The 19,468-nt window shown below is 35.4% G+C and overlaps 3 protein-coding genes across 3 annotated transcripts; all 3 read left to right on the top strand.

Moving 5' to 3' along the window:
- The first annotated feature begins 8 nt into the window (after positions 1-8).
- Positions 9-9,648, top strand: LOC112054755 (aldehyde oxidase 1). The gene is made up of 8 exons (XM_052886348.1): positions 9-186; positions 469-664; positions 1,467-2,233; positions 2,451-2,643; positions 2,792-2,905; positions 3,534-3,597; positions 5,770-5,882; positions 9,398-9,648. Exons 1-8 carry the CDS (start codon positions 43-45, stop codon positions 9,646-9,648), a joined length of 1,842 nt encoding a protein of 613 aa, XP_052742308.1. The 5' UTR covers positions 9-42.
- A 723-nt stretch (positions 9,649-10,371) lies between these two features.
- Positions 10,372-14,222, top strand: LOC112054756 (uncharacterized). The gene is made up of 8 exons (XM_052886116.1): positions 10,372-10,532; positions 11,109-11,482; positions 11,573-11,793; positions 11,910-12,012; positions 12,122-12,249; positions 12,362-12,649; positions 12,790-12,951; positions 14,085-14,222. Exons 1-8 carry the CDS (start codon positions 10,375-10,377, stop codon positions 14,220-14,222), a joined length of 1,572 nt encoding a protein of 523 aa, XP_052742076.1. The 5' UTR covers positions 10,372-10,374.
- A 527-nt stretch (positions 14,223-14,749) lies between these two features.
- Positions 14,750-19,227, top strand: LOC112054760 (uncharacterized). Its single transcript, XM_052886349.1, has 7 exons — positions 14,750-14,763; positions 15,587-15,770; positions 16,208-16,403; positions 16,542-17,308; positions 17,473-17,665; positions 18,122-18,235; positions 18,818-19,227. Exons 1-7 carry the CDS (start codon positions 14,750-14,752, stop codon positions 18,886-18,888), a joined length of 1,539 nt encoding a protein of 512 aa, XP_052742309.1. The 3' UTR covers positions 18,889-19,227.
- The last annotated feature ends 241 nt before the right edge of the window (positions 19,228-19,468 follow it).

Below are 19,468 nucleotides of genomic sequence, written 5' to 3' on the forward strand. Positions count from 1 at the left end.
AGAGTTGACGTTCACTGCCGGCGGATCGGTGGAGGCTACGGTATGAAGCTAGGCCGCGCCAACCAACCGACTGTGGCGACGGCCCTTGGGGCTCTGCTGCTCAACGTGCCCGTCCGCATGGTCTGCACACTGAACACCAACATGAAGGCTATGGGAAAACGCATGCCCTGCTCTAGATACTTCGAGGTATGTTTGTTATTCTTATTTATATAGATATAGCACAAACAGACGCCGCCGCCGCTACACCCCCAAAGCTCAAGTTTCCATGGGAATACGGAGATGAAACACCCTATGACACTATTGCTTTCGATTGGTAGAAAAAATTGGTTTATTGGATCCAAATTTTACTCCCTACAACCTCACAAACTTTACCTCTTTATAATATTAGTATAGATTAGTAAAGACATGGACTTGGAAAGATCACAGCCGATGTTAAACTCTTGTTGACAAATGATTTTTAATACACAGGCTGGTGTAAACAAAAATGGAGTAATTCAATACGCTGATGTTCACCTGTATGGTGACAACGGATGGGTTGTCAACGAGCCCTTGTTGGCTCTAGGAATGGATGTGTACCACAACTGTTATAACAAGGATCTGTTTAACTATACAGCTTACAACGTCATCACCGACACCGCCTCAAACACTTGGTGCCGGTCCCCTGGTAAGTCCAATTCAGTCAAAGGTACATTGGATAAGTCTTTTCTATCTTTACCTTTAATAAAACTGTAACAGGTCCAATTCCGTACATTGAAGATATTTTGAAAATTTTTGCTTTTGAAATTTTTTTTTGTGTGTCTGTCTGGCTGTATTTTTGTTGACCAGGCTATCTGGTCAGGGATCACTCTGAAACTACTGAATGACACGATTTGAGACCATATTACGAAAAAGGTCCATAATAGACCATACTTTTTGTCGCAAAAATAAAATCAGAAGAGAGTTGAAAGTTTGTATGGAAAGAAAAGAAATATCCTTCATTTTCCAAGTACCTTTACTTTGTTATTCAAGATTTATCAAAATTCTACCCCTAAAGGGTAAAAAAGAGGTTGAAGTATTTTTTCATATGTTTTGAGTTAAATTTTCTTATAATAATTAGTGGATTATTTGATAATTACATGTAAAACGTGCGAGTTTATAAATTAAAGGGGTTAAAAGCTTACATCATTACATTTTCACGCAGACGAAGTTGAGGGCGTCCACTATTAAATTCATAAACGGACAGTAAACACAAAACTATTTAGCTTCAAAGCCCATAATTATGAATTGTATACTTGTAAATATTGACCTGACCTAGATACTGGAAATTATCCACTATAATCACTGTTTCTATACAATCAAATATTTCCAAATAAATTTTCTCTCTCTCTAGTCGGTCCTTCATGACTGAAGATAGTGACCACTTTGGTGAGTCATCTTTTGATAGACAATGTTCCTTTAATTAAATTAGAAAAAAAATAATATTTCAGGCACGCTAGAAAACATTGCTATGGCTGAACTGATGATAGAACGTATAGCATGTGAATTGGGCCTGGATCCACTTGATGTGCGGATGGCAAACTTGGGAGATGATACTCGCGAAGATATAACCAAAATGGTAGACACCCTTATCAAAAATTCACGATACTACGAGAGAAAAGCAGCTGTTGAAAAATTCAATGAAAACAATAGGTGGACAAAACGTGGAATAAGACTTTGTTTACTGAGGTGGGAACCAGTCGGTTACATGAACCTTGACGTTACCCTAACTGTATGTGCCGACGATGGGACCGTTATTATAACCCACGGTGGAATCGAGATGGGTCAAGGTGTCAATGCAAAAGCAATTCAAATAGCTTCATACATACTAAAAGTACCAGTTGAAAAAATTCAGGTCAAGGCTAACAGCAATATTGCCGTCCCGAACTGCTCTCCTTCTGGAGGCAGCATAACCTCCCAAAATGTTGGAATCGGTGTACGAAAATGTTGCGAGGAACTTTTGGAGAGACTTGCCCCTATCAAAAGTGAAATGGGTGATCCTACTTGGGTGCAACTGATTCAAAAAGCTTTCGCATCGCAGGTGCAGCTAAGAGTAACTTGTTACACTACTTTAGCTGATATGCTGAAATACCATATATGTGGTGCGGCTATGGCTGAAGTCCAAGTTGATATATTGACTGGAGAATTTGAAATTATAAAAACTGAGATGATGGTAGATTGTGGACAAAGTATAAATCCTGGAATTGATTGCGGACAAGTGAGTAGTATTTAACATTAAAAATCAGACTCTTGAACTTCTAAAAATTTTATTCTAAACATACTTTTCGCCTGCCTTGCAACAATATCTCATTTTATTTATTTAACGTTTCTTCTGGTGGATTTATTTGTTTCTGTTAAAAATACTCCATTTAATATAAATTGTCTGTCAATGGTATTCCAAAATTTTTAATTTTTGTTGTGATGATGTGTTTTAGATCGAAGGTGCATTTTTGATGGGTATCGGTTACTGGACATCTGAAAACTTGGTCTACGACTCGAGCACCGGCGAGTGTGTGTCGGACCGCTCGTGGTACTACTGGCCGCCTCAAGCGTGTGACATTCCGCAGTCCAGCACGCTGATGTTCAAGCCGCGCGGATACAGTTCCGAAATTGTTTACGGAGCAAAAGGCGAGTTCACCATAGATTGATGCTTGTTAGCTTTATTTATAAACAGCTTTTGGTCCAGGAGATCGTACTTCAGAGCAAGCTCTTGGTGAAGGATTTTTATTAATATTGTTAAAAATTATGTTGAACCTTTTTTTGTTATCGTGTCCAGGTACCGGAGAGCCGGCGACGTGCATGAGTGTCGTGGTGATGTTCGCGTTGAGAGCCGCTATAGAAGCAGCCCGAACAGACTGCGGATTGAATCGCAACGAATGGTACACAATAGGTAAGTAATTGAAAAAAACCGGCCAAGTGCGTATCGTGCCACGTAGATTAAATTAGCACTTTAAACCGAACTTCTTGCACAAAAATACCGAGAACGATACCCCACACTATGGTATAGATGATAAAAAAAATCATCTTCACTTTGCATGTAGGAAACAATTTTTATTTATTTTCTTTTTACCACTTAGAGGTAAATAATATACATACTAAATGTCATCTTTCTAATTTTAACTGGCTACGAATTATCTTACTGATAAATTTACTTTTTTATTAGTATGCAATTTTCGATTTCCAATTAAGTTTCTTAAGTTTGTCGGCTATTACTCTTTAAATAGCAATTGTTACATAGCTGTTAGCTAGCTGTTAGTAGTAATAGCCTTTGCGCTAAACTACGAATAGACGGACGGACGGACTGTGTAGACCACACGACTAAAGCAAAACTTCTTTCAATTATTATATCTATAAGCCTCAAATGCATCGAGATTCCTTTTTGTACACTTGAAGAACATGCTGCAACTGTACAAAAAGGAATCTGGGAATCAAACCATCTCTGTTGAAGACCAGAACAACTATGCCAGAGAGAGATAGTCAAACTCCATACTATTAACATACTTATTTTGTTTTTCCAGATGGCTCCATGACTCTCGAGAAGCTTTGCTTGGCAGCATCAAGCAGCATACAAGACTTCAAAATGTATTAGTGTATTAGTAATATTTACATGACGTTTTTTTGACAATTTCTCTGTAGCTCAACTAGTGTGAAGAATTAACAATAGGAGAAGAAATAATTAAAAAATCTCTCAGATCTACATAGATTATAGATTCATGAAGTAATGATGATGTATCACATCGTAATAACTTAGGTATCGTAATATCTTAGGTAAAATATTAGATAGTAGCAGGCTTGGATTGGTTTTGCTCTGCTGCTGGACCTTTGGTATTGCCTTCCTAACCTATCCTTAATAACTTTATAGTCTATCCGAGAATAATATTATGTTAGTATTTGGCAATATTATTTTCCTAGAAGTAACAAAAAACTATACCTACGGTATAAAAGCGCATTGGTACCACTATATCTGACTGTATTGTCACTTGCAGTTGTTTGATGATAATTTCTGTGAAATGATACAATTAGTTAAAAATTCAAAAGATTTCAGTTAAAATCTTATGTAACATATTTTCTTTTCTTTGTACTAGTTGAGATATTAGAATTTGTAACAATTTACTACCAGTTCATAATATCGCTCTAAAGAGCAGAACTGACTAGTGAGATTGGATGTTTTTTGCTGTGAACCATATACTATTGTTACCCATAATACTATTTTTCTTTTGCTTCACACTTCTTTTAATTTACTCTTTACTTGATAGTATCAAACATATTGGTTTTCGGTTTGAATTCTGAATTTTTCATTTCATTGCTGTTAATCTACTATTATTTCTATTTCTATATGGTTGTTTGTTATTAATTTGCATTTGTATTGGTTATAAATCTTACGAGATTTTTATATTTCATGTTCTGTTTTATTACTTCATGTTGAATAATGGTTATTTTGTATTTTTTTTACCTTGTTACCTTTTATAATTCTATTTTTTATTGAAGCTTTTAATGTGCTGTGATTTGTTAATTGTTTATGTATTGCGATTGTACTAAGCGTTATTTCCTTTATTACGATTGTCTTTTGATGTTTCATCTACGTTTTACACATAAAGTGTAAACAGTAGTGTGCATATCATAGATGCAAAAATGTCACTTTGCAAACTCATTACGAATCTGTATTGAAGAAGAAATTTGCACATTTTGTATTTATATTGCCTACCCTAAGTAAATATCCTGAATCACGCTACTGAGAGTAATAAGAGAATGGTTACAAAGGCAAACAATTTTCTAAATCTATGGGAGTCTAACATAAGAGATGAAATGCCTTTGAATTTGATTTGAAATTGAAACATCTTAAGCTGTCGCGATGTTTGTAGATAATTAAGTTGGTTTTTCCTTAATTTTGTTTTTCAATTCACATTGTTTTTTACATTTTTATTGCTCAGTGTGAATAAAATATAGTTTTATGATAAACAATTTTGTTTTTCTGAAACCTATTCCATTAAATTAAGATTATACTTTCAGTATTTATGACAAAGATAAGTAGTTACACAAATCTGTCAACATCCCTGGCTCAATAATGCAATACAACATAAAAAACAACACTTGTAAAATGTAGCAATTCTCGCAATCAGTTATTCTACCGTAAAAAATTGTGAGATCCCACTAATGCCAAGTCGGTTACTCTATTCTGTCCGTAATTAAGGGATCTTCTTCTTCAAGTTATTACGTAATTAGCTAACCTACCAACATCTTATATGGACCACATCAATATTAAAAATCTTTTATATTTTAAATAAATAGATTGACTTGGCCATCGCATGAATACACAATATACTCGTGTTACAATTAATTCATTGCCAAATAATTCGCTTGCCAAGTCGATCTATTTATTTAAAATATAAAAGATTTTTAATATTGGTATGGTCACTTTAAGATGTTGTTAGGTTGTGACATCTCATTTCTTTTTGTTCTACTCCTTTTCCTATTCGATACCTTCTACTTCTTGAATACCAACATACGAATTTTCTAAAACCCACTCTCTGTTTTATGAGCTTTTTTATTTTTGTAGGTAAGTAGACTTCCTCTTTCTTTTCTCTTCTTCTTTCTTTTCTGGTGCCTACTACTTCTTGAGTTTCGCTACAGTTTTTCGCTCAAAGCCTGTCTATGTGTCTATGGGGTTTTCGCGGAGGCTTTGATGTTATAGTTTTGACTGTAGATGGTAAATAAATAAAACGTGTCTTTTATTGTACACCTACGATATCGCAGTAAGACCCAAGGTTGCTTGGAAGAATGTGACCGCCTTTCTGCGACGAATGGGAAACGTGGAAACCGCGGCGCGGGCAAGCCACCTCCGCTGGCCGCGTTTATGATTATTATTAGTATTTTTTACTATTGGCAGACTTAACACACGTAGAGAATTAACACAATTCTCAGGTATTAGGGTTTCCTCACGATGTTTTTCTTTCACCGTTTGAGGCACATGATATTTAATTTCTTTAAATGCACATAACTGAAAAGTTGGAGGAGCATGCCCTGGACCGGATTCGAACCTACATCTGCCGAAATCGGAGGCACCCTGACCCACTGGGCTATCACGGCTCTACTTTTATTTAATACTTTGCAGGAAATTAGTACAATTTCATAAGACATTTCCTATTCTTGTTTTTTCATTTCATTAACTATATACACCTCTTGCCACTATTATACACCGAATAAACCCCATTAAATCATATATACTTACAGCATCACTGATTCGTCCTTTACAAATGTAACTTTGTAATCCTATTTAAGTATATCTATATGGAATTACAAAGGTACAGAAAACTGGACGGATATTCTATTTTTTTATTTTTTCCTTTATGTTATAAGTAACTAACACACTAACAACTAATTTTATTCTAAATTTGAAGTTTCTACGTCTGCTAGAAGTGTAGAAGTGCTATTATCTACCCCAGACTGATACAGGATAACTGTTTGGCTCTCTCTCTATTACTCTTAATAATTTAACAGTTATTTTCTGCGGTGCTGCTGGCTTAATTTATACACACAAACGTTTTTGTCCTATATAACTTTACTACTGCATTCAAAGCCATACCGTCTTCCGAAAATAGAATATCCATATCAGTGCCATTAACCTAGTCTGTAAAGTTGTAAATACAATGCAAAACTGCATTTGTAAATATAAACTGCATGTTTATCTTTATCTTGTTAAAGCAAAACTAGTCTCGTAGACAAAGAGCAAACGCATACAAAAAGCGATCAGGTGTTTGTGTTCTGGTCCCGCCTAAATGAGTCTTTATCTCCCTCTATAGCATCGTAAAAGATTGAGAGAGAATGCGACAACTTTTAAATTCCTATATTTTAAATACCTATCGAGTTATACAAATATGAATACAGATTATCGCTACTGCTCAGAAAAGTTTCATCTGTGCGAGTGTGAGGTCCCTAAGACCGCTCGCATTCGTCGTTAGTTTCGGACAACGGACCGGTTGATTTCTTAAAGAGTGTAGGAATAGGCTAGTTGACACTTTTTTTAAAACTCAAAAAAAAAAATGTTCTACTAGATTGAAACAAAAATATCATATTTAAGAGATTAATATCGATATATTTCAGACCCTAATTCTATGTATATACGAAATTAATATTGTTTATATTAAATTTGATATGAGTCAAATACAGGTGCAGGGCGTACAAAAATAAGTTTCTTTAAATATTGATTATACATAATAATATTTAAGTCTTATTATGTTAATATGGATAGATAAGATGATCACCAAAACCACTAAAGTGCCAATGATTCTCTATGGTTCGGAAAAGTCCTTGTTTCTTCATAACCGTCGCGAGTGATGCCCTAGAGTTTTGGTGACGTTCATTAAAAATTCCTTGGAGTACGATCTGATCCAGCATTTCACTTTTATGAATCTTTGTAAAATAACCACAAAAAAAATTAAAAATGGTTTAGGTTAATTGTATATTTTTTTTAATTATTCAAACGTCAGCTCCTGGCTTATATAAATATTTGTTTGCAAATAATTATTCACGAAGTTATTATTCATTTTTTATCTACTGTAACTAACAAACATAATATGTACAATATTAGTTAAGAGAAATTCATGTCTGATAAAAAGAACATTTTTCATTATTTTATTTAGTTTTCATATTCATTCATAAGCTGCAGTCATGGACGATCCAGACAAAGTTACTTTTCGAGTCAACGGTATCAGTCATACAGGTAATCATCCACACTATCAACTCTATACTTTAATTATGAATGCTAAAGTATATCTGTCTGTAAAGTCTAGCCGTTTCACAGCTAATTGATTTGGATGTTTGGTATAGATATAAATTGTACTTTTGAACATAGGCTGCTTTTCATATCTCAGAAAAATATACAATTTCCGCGAGATTCGTAAATAACAGAATTACACGCGAGCGGAGCGCCGATAGCCCAGTGGATATGCCCTCTGCCTCCGATTCCGGAGGGTGTGGGTTCGAATCCGGTCCGGGGCATGCACCTCCAACTTTTCAGTTGTGTGCATTTTAAGAAATTAAATATCACGTGTTTCAATCGGTGAAGGAAATCATCGTGAGGAAACCTGGATACTAGAGAAATGTCACAATTCTCTGCGTGTGTGAAGTTTGCCAATCCGCATTGGGCCAGCGTGGTGGACTATTGGCCTTATCCCTCTCATTCTGAGAGAAGACTCGAGTTCAGCAGTGAGCCGAATATGGGTTGATGATGAGTCACCGATAGCAATAATATAGCTAAATGTTATGGTGCGCACTCTGCGGCCACGGCCTCGATCATGCGACCTATAGCACCTATCAATTTTTTTATGATACGATGTACGATGGAAACGTTTTAACTTGTTTGGAGGAGGATGAAAATCCACACCCCTTTTGGTTTCTACTTGAGATCGTACCGGAACGCTAATTCGATTGGCAGTACGTCTTTGCCGTTGGGTGGTAACAAGCCACGGCCGAAGCCTCCCACCAGCTAAACGTGGACCAATTAAAACTTCAATCGGCTCAGCTCGGGATCGAACCCAGGAAATTTATCTTGTAAATCCATCCCGCAATCACACCACTGTGCACGGAGAGCGTCAAAAAATCACGTGAAGAGAAAAAGAAAAAAGTCGACTAACAGCGGCAGCGGCAGAGTTGTTCCACTCCTCTTGGGTCCCAACGCAATGAAATGTATTTCCGACTGGAATGTGAAACCTTGAAAATTCTTTCGAAGATATTCATTAAAAGCAAATAGTATGTAGAACGGAAAGATGAAAGGCTATTCCAGCAACTTGGAATACCAAAGTCTGTTGGCTCTTCGATCTATGTACGCCGCCATTCGCTTCTTCCGCTTCGTGACTATTTGAATTTTGAGCTGTCAGTGAATTTGGTTCTCCGGTGGATCTCCGTAATAACTTCGACAAAGCTCACTTCATCGCTGAGTGACTTCTGAGAGCTATAGTTAGCCCCCAGGAGGCGTCACAGGTACAATCACGCTTATGCGCTGTTTTGTTGGTATAATACTATAACCGCCTCATTGGACCAGTGGTTAGCCTTTGTGGTTTCGGGTCACGAGGTCCTGGATGCGAATCCTGACTCGGGGTACATGAAGTACTGACATTTTCTTTCCTAAGTTCTGGTTAAATTCTTAGCCGTGGAGTTGGAAGTTTGTGGTTCACCCACGTGACTCTGAGATCACGTTAGGCCGTTGGGCCCAGTCATTATCAATTATCATTACCATCTGATAGTAGTCGTTTATGATTTTAGCCCAAGCCCGCCCACCGCATTGCAGCAGCGTGGTGATCTATATAGAAGGAGGCCTGACCCTTTAGTAAGTCGATGAAATAGGCTGAAATTGAAATGACCTGATTAAATACTACATTTTCAGTTGGCTCTGAGATCAGTTCATCCGACACACTACTGGAGGTCCTGCGGCGCTCGCTGCAGCTGCGCGGCACCAAGTACAACTGCTTGGAAGGAGGCTGCGGCGCCTGCATCGTCAGCGTGATCAAGCGGGATGGCGAGGCGCCGCAAGGAGTCAACTCGGTTTGTATAGTGAACGAAGACGCTCGTCACATCATCCGCCTTAAGACCTCCCTAATCCGACCCTGTTCTGAGGGACCTTTTGCTTTTATATAATGCAAGCGGACGCCCGCGACTCTTAAGCCCTGTCGCAAAATGTTCGTACAAGTTTATTTATCTACTAGCTGACGCCGCGCGGTTTCATTCGCGTGGTTCCCGTTCTTGTAGGAATACAGGGATAATATATAGCCTATAGCCATTCTCGATAAATGGGCTATCTAACACTGAAAGAATTTTTCAAATCGGACCAGTAGGTCCTGAGATTAGCGCGTTCAATCAAACAAACAAACAAACAAACAAACTCTTCAGCTTTATAATAATAGTATAGATATAGCCTATAGCCATTCTCGATAAATGGGCTATCTAACACAGAAAGAATTTTTCAAATCGGACCAGTAGGTCCTGAGATTAGCGCGTTCAATCAAACAAACAAACAAACAAACAAACAAACTCTTCAGCTTTATAATAATAGTATAGATACCACTGACGGTTTGAGATCAAACCGGTGCCGGTATTTTTTTTTTAATTTTCCATTTTGTCCCCCAAAAGTGACTCGTCAGTCAGATTTCGTCTTATTTCTGGCACATAATTGAGTACAGGTATATATAATTACATATACGTGTATATACAAGTATATGTAATTATGTATGTATGAGTGTATCAAAACTGAATCCGAATTTATTAGACCGATTCTAACAGATTCGACATGAGTGATCTTATAAGGGTTCCGTTTATGTACTCAGACTTGCTCTAACAACGGAAAAATTGTATTATATTTAGTGTATGGTGTCGATAACGTCGTGCCAGGACTGGGACATCACCACCATCGAGAAGATCGGCAATCGTCTGGACGGCTACCACCCGCTGCAGACCACGCTCGCGGAGAACTACGGATGCCAGTGCGGCTACTGCTCGCCGGGGTTTATCATGAACATGTACAGGTATGACAATGGAGCCTTACTAGCTCAACGTTAATCGGGCTGAACTCATCACCGAGAGGCCGTGGTTCGATCCCCACCCACTGTATCCACTCCTAAAACAGTCTTCCCGACTAATTGGATGGGTATAGGAATATTAGTCATATTTACAAGACATTGCCAGAGCCAGAGCTTCTTCTTTTTATAATAATAATTGAAAGTTTGCCGACTTCTACTTCTAGTTTTGACCACGGTGACTTTGGGAAGTTGGTAACGTAAGAAAACTTCTCAGATTATCCAAGTTTAATACGTGTTTTTATATTTTCTTCGGATGGTATGAATATTCCTATTTTGCTGCGTTTGAACATAATATAATTATCAACTTTCTTACGTTCTTCCTCCTAAAAACTACTCGTATTATGACCTAAATAAATGCCCACTACCTATGGTACACACATACATACATGTGGTAGGATTAAGAGCTGACAAAATTCCAGCATTTATAAAATAAAGAAGATGTGGCCATCACAGACATTGTATCAATTTCACTGGGTAAATTGAATTAAGTAATTGAAATATAAGAATCTACATTTTTTTCAGTCTCTTGAAAGCAAAGAAGCTTACAATGAAAGAAATAGAAAAATCTCTCGGAAGCAATATCTGCAGATGCACAGGGTATAGGCCTATACTGGCCTCTTTTAAAAAATTTGCTTCTGACGCTCAAACTCCAGCTTTGTTAGACATCGAAGACTTGAAGATATGCAACAAAACTGGAGAAGAATGTGTCAAAGAAAAATGTGAACGTTTCGATTGGTGTGTAATTTCAAGAAAAGGATTACTCAATCAAGTTTTGCATATCAAATTAAATGATAATAAAGATTGGTACAGAGCAAACACGTTATTAGATGTATTGGATATTTGGAGCCAAAATGGCACAGATTCCTACATGCTTGTTGCTGGAAATACGGCTAAAGGTAATAAATTATTTAAGGATTTTGCCTGTCTACTTATTGTTGTAACTGTATTTTTTATGAATACTTATTAAAAAACAAATTATGTTTCAGGAGTATACCCAATAGTGGAATATCCTAGATTACTAATAGATATTAGTTCTGTGCAAGAATTGAAAAGTTTCTTCATAGACCAAAATTTAATAATTGGAGGTGGAAATACACTAGCCGATGTTATTGATATATTTACAACTGTTGCAGATAATGATCAATTTAAATATGTTAACATATTAAAAAGTCATTTAGAGTTAGTTGCACATACTACTATCAGAAATGTAAGTATTGTATTGTAAGAAGAAACTTATTTAGTGAAATTAGAAGATTTTTAAAGAAATGGCGCCAAAATAATTATGTTTATATTTGTAAAGATTTCTTATAAAATTTGTTTTAGTTAGCAACACTGGCTGGAAACATAATGATCAAGCATCGTCATACCGACTTTAAATCCGATATTTTTCTGTTACTTGAAACAGTTGGAGCACAAATAACAATTTGTAAGTAAAATATGTAACTAATAAATATTTTAGAACGGAACACAAAAAATAATAAATATTAATCAAAATACTTTTAACATGTTTTTATTATTATTATTTGATATTCCAGTAAAAGAAGACGGACTAAAACAAATCCTACCAACGCAAGCCTTTCTGAAAGAAGATATGACAGGAAAAATTATTCTTAATATTATATTTCTACCGTTAAATATGGAGCATAAAATAGTTACATATAAGGTAATATTTAATATACTAAATCAAGTTAATATTCTTTCAGTTTTATTACAAAATAGCTCCGCTATATAATTAAATTAAATATGCAAATGCACTATTTCTAATCCATTTTCAGATAATGCCGCGATCTCAGAGTGTTCATGCCCTTGTTAACGCTGGTTTCCTTTACAAACTGAGCGAAGACAACATCGTGCAAGACTGTAGAATTGTATATGGAGGTCTTTCACAACAATTTAGTCGCGCATCCAATACCGAGCGTTATTTGATGGGAAAAAAATTATTCGTTAATAAAACTTTGCAAGGTGCTCTAGATTTGCTGAATAAAGAGTTGGTCGTAGAGGATAATCCACCAGATTCACCAGTGCAGTACCGACATCAAGTTGCCTTGGGGTTGTTTTATAAGGTAAAATGAATAGTTTTGTCATATCTGTCCCTTAAACAACTGCTACATTTTTCGGATGCATTCTTGTAACTTATTTTTTTTTATCTACACTTTAATTCTAAGAACGCTATTTGTTTATTGTCATGTTCAATCTATTTCAGGGTCTCCTCTCGTTGTGTCCATCAAGCACACTAAACAGTGAATACCGTTCCGGAGCTGTTCAACTTAGAGACACTAGACCGGTCTCTGAAGGGCATCAAGTGTACGACACAGATGAAACATTGTGGCCCTTAAACAAAGCTATTCCCAAATCTGATGCCTTGGTAATTGTTTATTAAGTCAAGCTTGAGTTTCACACACCTAGTATAATCCTGGAAATCCTATTACCAACATCTGAGTATGGTAACAAAGCCTCAAGTCTCGTTTTTCTATGTTTGTGGCTTATAATATTTTTTTTTCTTTGATTTATTTGTCCTTATTTATTTTTCTTTTTTTTTTAATTTTAAACAATGTTAATTAAATCCAATATATTATTAAAAGTTCTATACACTATCAAAAATTCATAAATAAAAATAAAACCCTCACGAAAAGTAGGGTTCTAAAATAAAGCTAAATCTAAATCTCACCAATATTTAGGGAGAGGACCACCGTCATTGTGCGGGAGTCAATGACCATCTTATAAAAAAAGATGCCGCAACTAATCTCACTCGCTCACCCAAAAACTATACCTTCAGTGAGTTCATTAGAACTAAAGAAACGGCAATGAGGAGTAATACTGACGTCCGGGGTAAACATAAATGTCGTGTTGCCACTCGCTGTCAATGTGGTCTTATATGATTTACGAAAGCGTAACTATTTAAACGACCTTATCAAAATGAGTTATTTCAAAGGAGAGTTCAAGTATTAATGAGAGAGAAAGAGAGAGAGAGAGAGATTCAGATTTCGTGTAATCATTGATAAGACACAAAGAGTTCGTGTATCAATTACTTTAAGGTATTCTCTGACGCTTTAATAGTATTTGTGTTATCATGGACTTAACGTTGATTAATGGGTTCTAATCAATAGACGATCACATGCCAATTAAAATATTAACCTATTAGAAGATCAACACATGATAAAAATATAGGTTATAAGCACTTATATTTATATGAGGCATTTTGAAACAGAAACAGTAATATCAACAATTATTGCACGGCGCACAGACCGATCGACCAGCACTTTATTAGGTCTATTGTCAACAATATACCTGTCAATGATAATCGTTTGGTCCCAGTAGAGCATTGCACTGCTACTTCTAATAACTGACACTGGGTCGTACATATAGTAAAGAAGCCATCTCAGAATTGCTAAGGCTATTCTGAAGAGCAAGCTGTATGTGTATATAACTATTATTATTAAAGATCTTACATATATAAAAAATTGTGTTTACTGTGTTGAAATGTTTAATACTGTGTAGATTCTGTGTGCTGGTGAAGCTGAATTTTCTGATGATATTCCATCACTTCCGGGAGAAGTGTTTGCAGCATTTGTTCTCGCTAAAGTTCCTCTAGGAACTATAGAAAAGATAGACACTTCAAGAGCTATGGTAATATGATTATTAATATTTTGTGTTCATCATTAATTTATATCATTAATACTATTTGATAAATAGAGCAAACCTTAATTTAAATATTCTAGTTTAATGATGTTTAAATTAAATAACAGCACGGTTTAAATGGTAACGTTTAGAAAAACTTCGGAAAAATGAAATGCATGATGGCATCCTCTTGAATAACGTTAAATAATAAATTAACAATCAATACTATTTTGGACTTTATACTACTTAGTAGTCTTTTAAACTATCTTATTATAATATATTTATAATATTTTAGCTTGAACCAGGAGTTTTAGCATTTTATTCAGCATCAGATATACCAGGAGTAAATACTTACACAGTGCCTCCTAACCTCCTTTACACAGCCAATGAAGAATTGTTTTGCGATGGTGAAGTGAAATATTATGATCAGCCTGTAGGGGTGATTGTAGCCGAATCTCAAGTTAAAGCTAATAAAGCTGCTTCACTAGTAGATATTCACTATAAGAATGTAACAAAACCGACAATTGACGTAAAAATAGCTAAAAATGATCCTGGTCGAGTGAGTAAATTGTTTACATTTTACCCAACAAGAAAAGGGACTGACGTCGCAAAAACTATCAAAGGAAATGATACTATCTATGGACAGTATCATTTTACTATGGAGACTTTAGCTGCAGTAACTGTACCAACGGAAGAAGGCTTAGCAATTTACACTTCAACACAGTGGCCAGATTCAGTACAAAGATCTACTTCGACTGCTTTAAATCTAAATCAAAATAGGTAAATACAAGTGTTTAACTTTCTTATTCCTTACTGTAAGAGTTACTTGTAAGATACTTTGAGTTTTTACATAATTATTATGTAAGCCCCTTGCGAGTATGATGAGCCATTTTTCGTGCACGTGGTTTACATTAAGAAACTCAATTGATTGAACCACAATAATAAAATATGCACTATTACCGCTGTATTATTGTATTTGTAAATCGTATAAAATAATATTTTTTAGAAAAATAAGATATTATTTCAAATTTTTTTGTATACGCGGTGACAGTACACAATGCTATGAGCTAAAATGTCAGTGCTTACACACTGGCTAGCACGATGAAACAACTACACCTCCTTTAGTAGATTGAAGGAACTAAGTATGTATCGATGTTCTGACCATAGAAAGGTAAGGTACACAAATGCGATCTTCAAGACAATGCTGTATGGTTTTCCTCTCGGCACATAATATCGGTTTTATTGTTATGTAAAACCGTTATATTATGTAAGCCCCTTGCGAGTATGATGGGTTTAATAAATGTCACTTAAATAACCTAAAGTGAGGTATGAAACTCAATATTAAAGAAGTTGTTACAGGTATCTTTATATTTTTTTTATAGAATAGACGTTAAAGTCCGACGTCTTGGCGGCGGTTACGGCCTCAAAATTAGTCGAAATGCGCAAATAGCAGTTGCTGCTGCATTAGTGACTTACAAACTTAACCGACCCTGCCGGTTCATAAACCCCCTCGTCAACAATATGAAGGCTATCGGAAAACGAATGCCATGTTCGAGAGATTTTGAAGTAAGTTTCATGAAGTATGAATTACATATTTAATTATTTGGCACACACAGTTCAGCAGCTTTTTGGACTTAATATGTAGGTAAATTCTGTAGAGAGCAAAATTCGTTCAAACAAAAAGCGTCCTTTGCATACCTTTAACTTTGAGATTGTGTTTGTGTATTTTGTTGTATACTCAGAGTCACAACTATCCGCCCACTTTAATATGACGCAAGTATATTAAATTGGGTGGATAATTGTGCCACAGAGTATATTATTATTTGATGCATAAACTTCAATCGGAAACTTGGACTGAAAGACACACTTTATTTTCTTTGTTTTTCTGGCTATAATTTTTAATAAGTGTCTATACATATATTTTTAACAATATATAATTGTTATTTAAACTGACATCATTTGACCAACAAACTTGAAAAGCTCTTTATTACATTTAAAAAAAGGTTGGCGTTAACGACAATGGAGTGATTCAATACGCTAATGTAGATCTTTATGGTGACCACGGCTACATTGTCAACGAGACGATGTTGTTACTGGGCATTGATGCGTATTACAACTGTTATAGAAAAGAGTCGTGGAAATGTACAATCTACAATACCATCACGGACACTCCGTCGAACACTTGGTGTAGATCACCTGGTATGTATGAACTTATTTTATTTTAAACTTATTTTATTTACACAATAATAATTATTGATTATAATAACTATTGATCATCGTTACTTATGTCGAATCACAGTGATATTTCAAATAACATTCTATTGTAACATTGTTCAGGATCGCTTGAAAATATTGCAATGGTCGAGATATTGCTAGAAAGAATTGCGTATGAACTAAATCTAGACTCTCTTGAAGTCCGTTTAGCTAACTTGGATACAAAACATCATAGTGATTTGATAAAGATGTCAGATACTCTAAAAAGTAACTCTCAGTATGCCCAGAGGAAAACTGCAGTTGATACATTTAATAAAAATAATAGATGGAAAAAACGAGGTTTACGATTTGCTTTGCTTCGATGGGCACCAATAGCGTTTATGAATTATGAAGTTAATCTATCGGTGTATGCTGGCGATGGTACAATCGTAATCACACATGGTGGGATGGAAATGGGCCAAGGCGTTAATATGAAGGCCATACAAATATGTGCCTACATTCTGAAAGTACCTGTTGAAAAAATCCAGATAAAACCGAACGATACAACGATTGCTCCCAACTGCTCAGTTTCTGGATCTAGCTTGACAACACCGTTTACGGGTATTGGAGTTAAAAAATGCTGCGAAGAACTATTAATTAGGCTCGCACCTATAAAACTTCTGATGAGAAATCCTACGTGGGTGGAGTTAATACAGAAAGCGCACGAATTACAGGTAGATTTGCACGTAAGTTACTACACAACAATAAAAGATATTCAAATTTATAATATTTATGGTGTAGCATTGGCTGAAACTGAAATAGATGTATTGACTGGTGAGTATCAACTGAGACAAGTGGATATACTCCAAGATGTTGGTCGAAGTGTTAACCCTGAACTGGACGTTGGACAGGTTAGTGATAGTTTTCAAGCTTTTTAATGAGATTTTAATCACCAAACGTGGAAATTACTACCACAAAATAATTATTTTGTACGATTAGTCTGATATTTTTCTGGCGACGATTTTGTATACTATGTAGTTTTTTCAACGATTTAAAAACTTTGAACATAATTCAGGTTGAAGGAGGATTTACGATGGCACTTGGCTATTGGACAAGTGAGAATTTGGTTTACGACACAAATAGTGGCGAGCTGCTAACTAACCGTACTTGGGAATACTGGGTACCTCAATCGTTAGATATTCCTCAAGTACTAAATGTGTACCTACAGAAGAAATCCTACAGTACAGATCTTGTGATGGGTGCTAAAGGTTAGTCTTAGCATTCTAAGAAAAAGATAATTATATTTACCGTTGCATCTAGGTTTTTTGTTTCTCTCACGATTAACTCTTCATTTTTTGAAATAAACATCAGATATTGTACTTTTACAATCGTATCAGTGACAATAATATTATTCATTAGCAGACGCACGAAATTTCGTCCGGTGTTTTCACAAATCCCGCGACAACCATCATAGATTTTTCCGGGATATAAAGTAGATTATTTGTCGTTCAATAACTTTTTCTATAGTCCAGTGAAGTGCCAACAAAATCAATCCGTCCATTCCAAAGATTAGCCCAGACAGACGGACAAAAATAAAAAAAATGATTATGTTTAAGTATTATGTAAATAACTATGAGTTTTCACTTTAACAGTTATGTTGAAATTACAAACAGACACTTTAATTTTATTTATATGTATGTATTGATGATTACACTCGTATTTAGTAGTTGGAGAACCGCCTACATGTTTGGGAGTAGTCGTCCCGTTGGCGTTGAGAGCTGCTATAGTAGAAGCGCGTCGTGACTCCGGACTACCTTCGACTGAGTGGTTCCCGATAGGTGAGAACACTGACTTTTCTGAGCTTCTCAAATCATCAAGTTTTGTGCAGCAAACTTCAAGTTGATCTGTAAATAAAGGACCAGTTTCACCAGTTTTTGATAAGTGTTAATCACAAATTTTGTCTTTGTCATTTAACACAAAAAAAAGTGAAATTCTTACAATTTAGACTATCCGACATGTATGAGAAAACCGACTATAAATATTGTCTGTGATGCAAAATTGTGTTTGTTTTATTTTGTTAAACAAACACTGTAAATATATGACCAAATTGTGTATTTTCTATGTAGCTAATATCTACAACCTCGTTATTCTAGTGGTTGGTTAGTCTGTGTAGCTTCGGATTTCAAGGTCCTCAGTTATGAAATAAAAATCGTTTCTTGCTTCCAAGAAATTGTTAGTGAAGTTTCTCAGCCCAGAGTATTACCATCTGATAGTACTCGTTAAAGAATCAAATAATGAAACCCATGGCATGATGACCCCATCTCCTCTAAGCAGGGAACCCTGGCCAAAGAAGTGGCAGTGGCACTAAAATAGACTGATATTAATCAAACAAATAAAATAACACTGTTTTGCTTTTCCAGATGGTCCTTATACCGTGGACAAGATTTGCACCTCAACAGCGACAAAAGTGGACCAATTTAAATTTTATTGATAGTTTGACAGGCTTTGTCTTCATCCATTACTGTTTGTAATCTATGTGTTTTTATCTGTAATCGATATAAATCTCAATATGTTTATGGATTTTTAAAAACGGTATTCACTTTCTTTTTTAATTTGTATCTGTCTTGAGTGTACATAAGTGCGGTAAATGAAAATTACAGTCGAGGCGATATTGCAGCTCGAGCCAAAGGTGAGAAGGATCAAAGCGCACGTATGTTATATGACGTTTTATAACACATTTGCGAGGAATCACATTTTGAACACACTTTTTAAAAATGATTTTGCATCTTTGCCTGTTTTCCTAAAGATGAAATTTTGATACGCTTGTCATTTTTCCATACACCACAGCGTTTTTTTTTTTAAACGAATGCACCAAAAACGGCCAGTATTAGTAATATTTTTGTGATTCTGATACAGATAAATGGTAGACATTTATTGTCAAAATTATTAAAGAAATTTAAGAAATAAATGTTTTTTTATTATATTTTATCTCACAAAGTTAATTTTATTCATAAAATGTTAAACACTTTGCTGACATAAAAACTCTTTGCCAAGATTTAAAAAAGTGACAT

The sequence above is a fragment of the Bicyclus anynana genome, chromosome 16 (genome assembly GCF_947172395.1).
Source record: "Bicyclus anynana chromosome 16, ilBicAnyn1.1, whole genome shotgun sequence".
Taxonomy (NCBI): Eukaryota; Metazoa; Arthropoda; class Insecta; order Lepidoptera; family Nymphalidae; genus Bicyclus; species Bicyclus anynana.

Excerpts from the sequence above, each read along its gene's own strand:
- LOC112054756 (XM_052886116.1), top strand. The coding sequence starts at position 10,375 with ATGGTGTCGATAACGTCGTGCCAGGACTGGGACATCACCACCATCGAG. Across the intron at positions 10,533-11,108 it reads TTTATCATGAACATGTACAG|TCTCTTGAAAGCAAAGAAGC; the intron begins GTATGACAATGG and ends CATTTTTTTCAG. Across the intron at positions 11,794-11,909 it reads CACATACTACTATCAGAAAT|TTAGCAACACTGGCTGGAAA; the intron begins GTAAGTATTGTA and ends AATTTGTTTTAG.
- LOC112054755 (XM_052886348.1), top strand. The coding sequence starts at position 43 with ATGAAGCTAGGCCGCGCCAACCAACCGACTGTGGCGACGGCCCTTGGG. Across the intron at positions 187-468 it reads CCTGCTCTAGATACTTCGAG|GCTGGTGTAAACAAAAATGG; the intron begins GTATGTTTGTTA and ends TTTAATACACAG. Across the intron at positions 665-1,466 it reads CACTTGGTGCCGGTCCCCTG|GCACGCTAGAAAACATTGCT; the intron begins GTAAGTCCAATT and ends ATAATATTTCAG.
- LOC112054760 (XM_052886349.1), top strand. Across the intron at positions 17,309-17,472 it reads CTGAACTGGACGTTGGACAG|GTTGAAGGAGGATTTACGAT; the intron begins GTTAGTGATAGT and ends AACATAATTCAG. Across the intron at positions 17,666-18,121 it reads TCTTGTGATGGGTGCTAAAG|TAGTTGGAGAACCGCCTACA; the intron begins GTTAGTCTTAGC and ends ACTCGTATTTAG.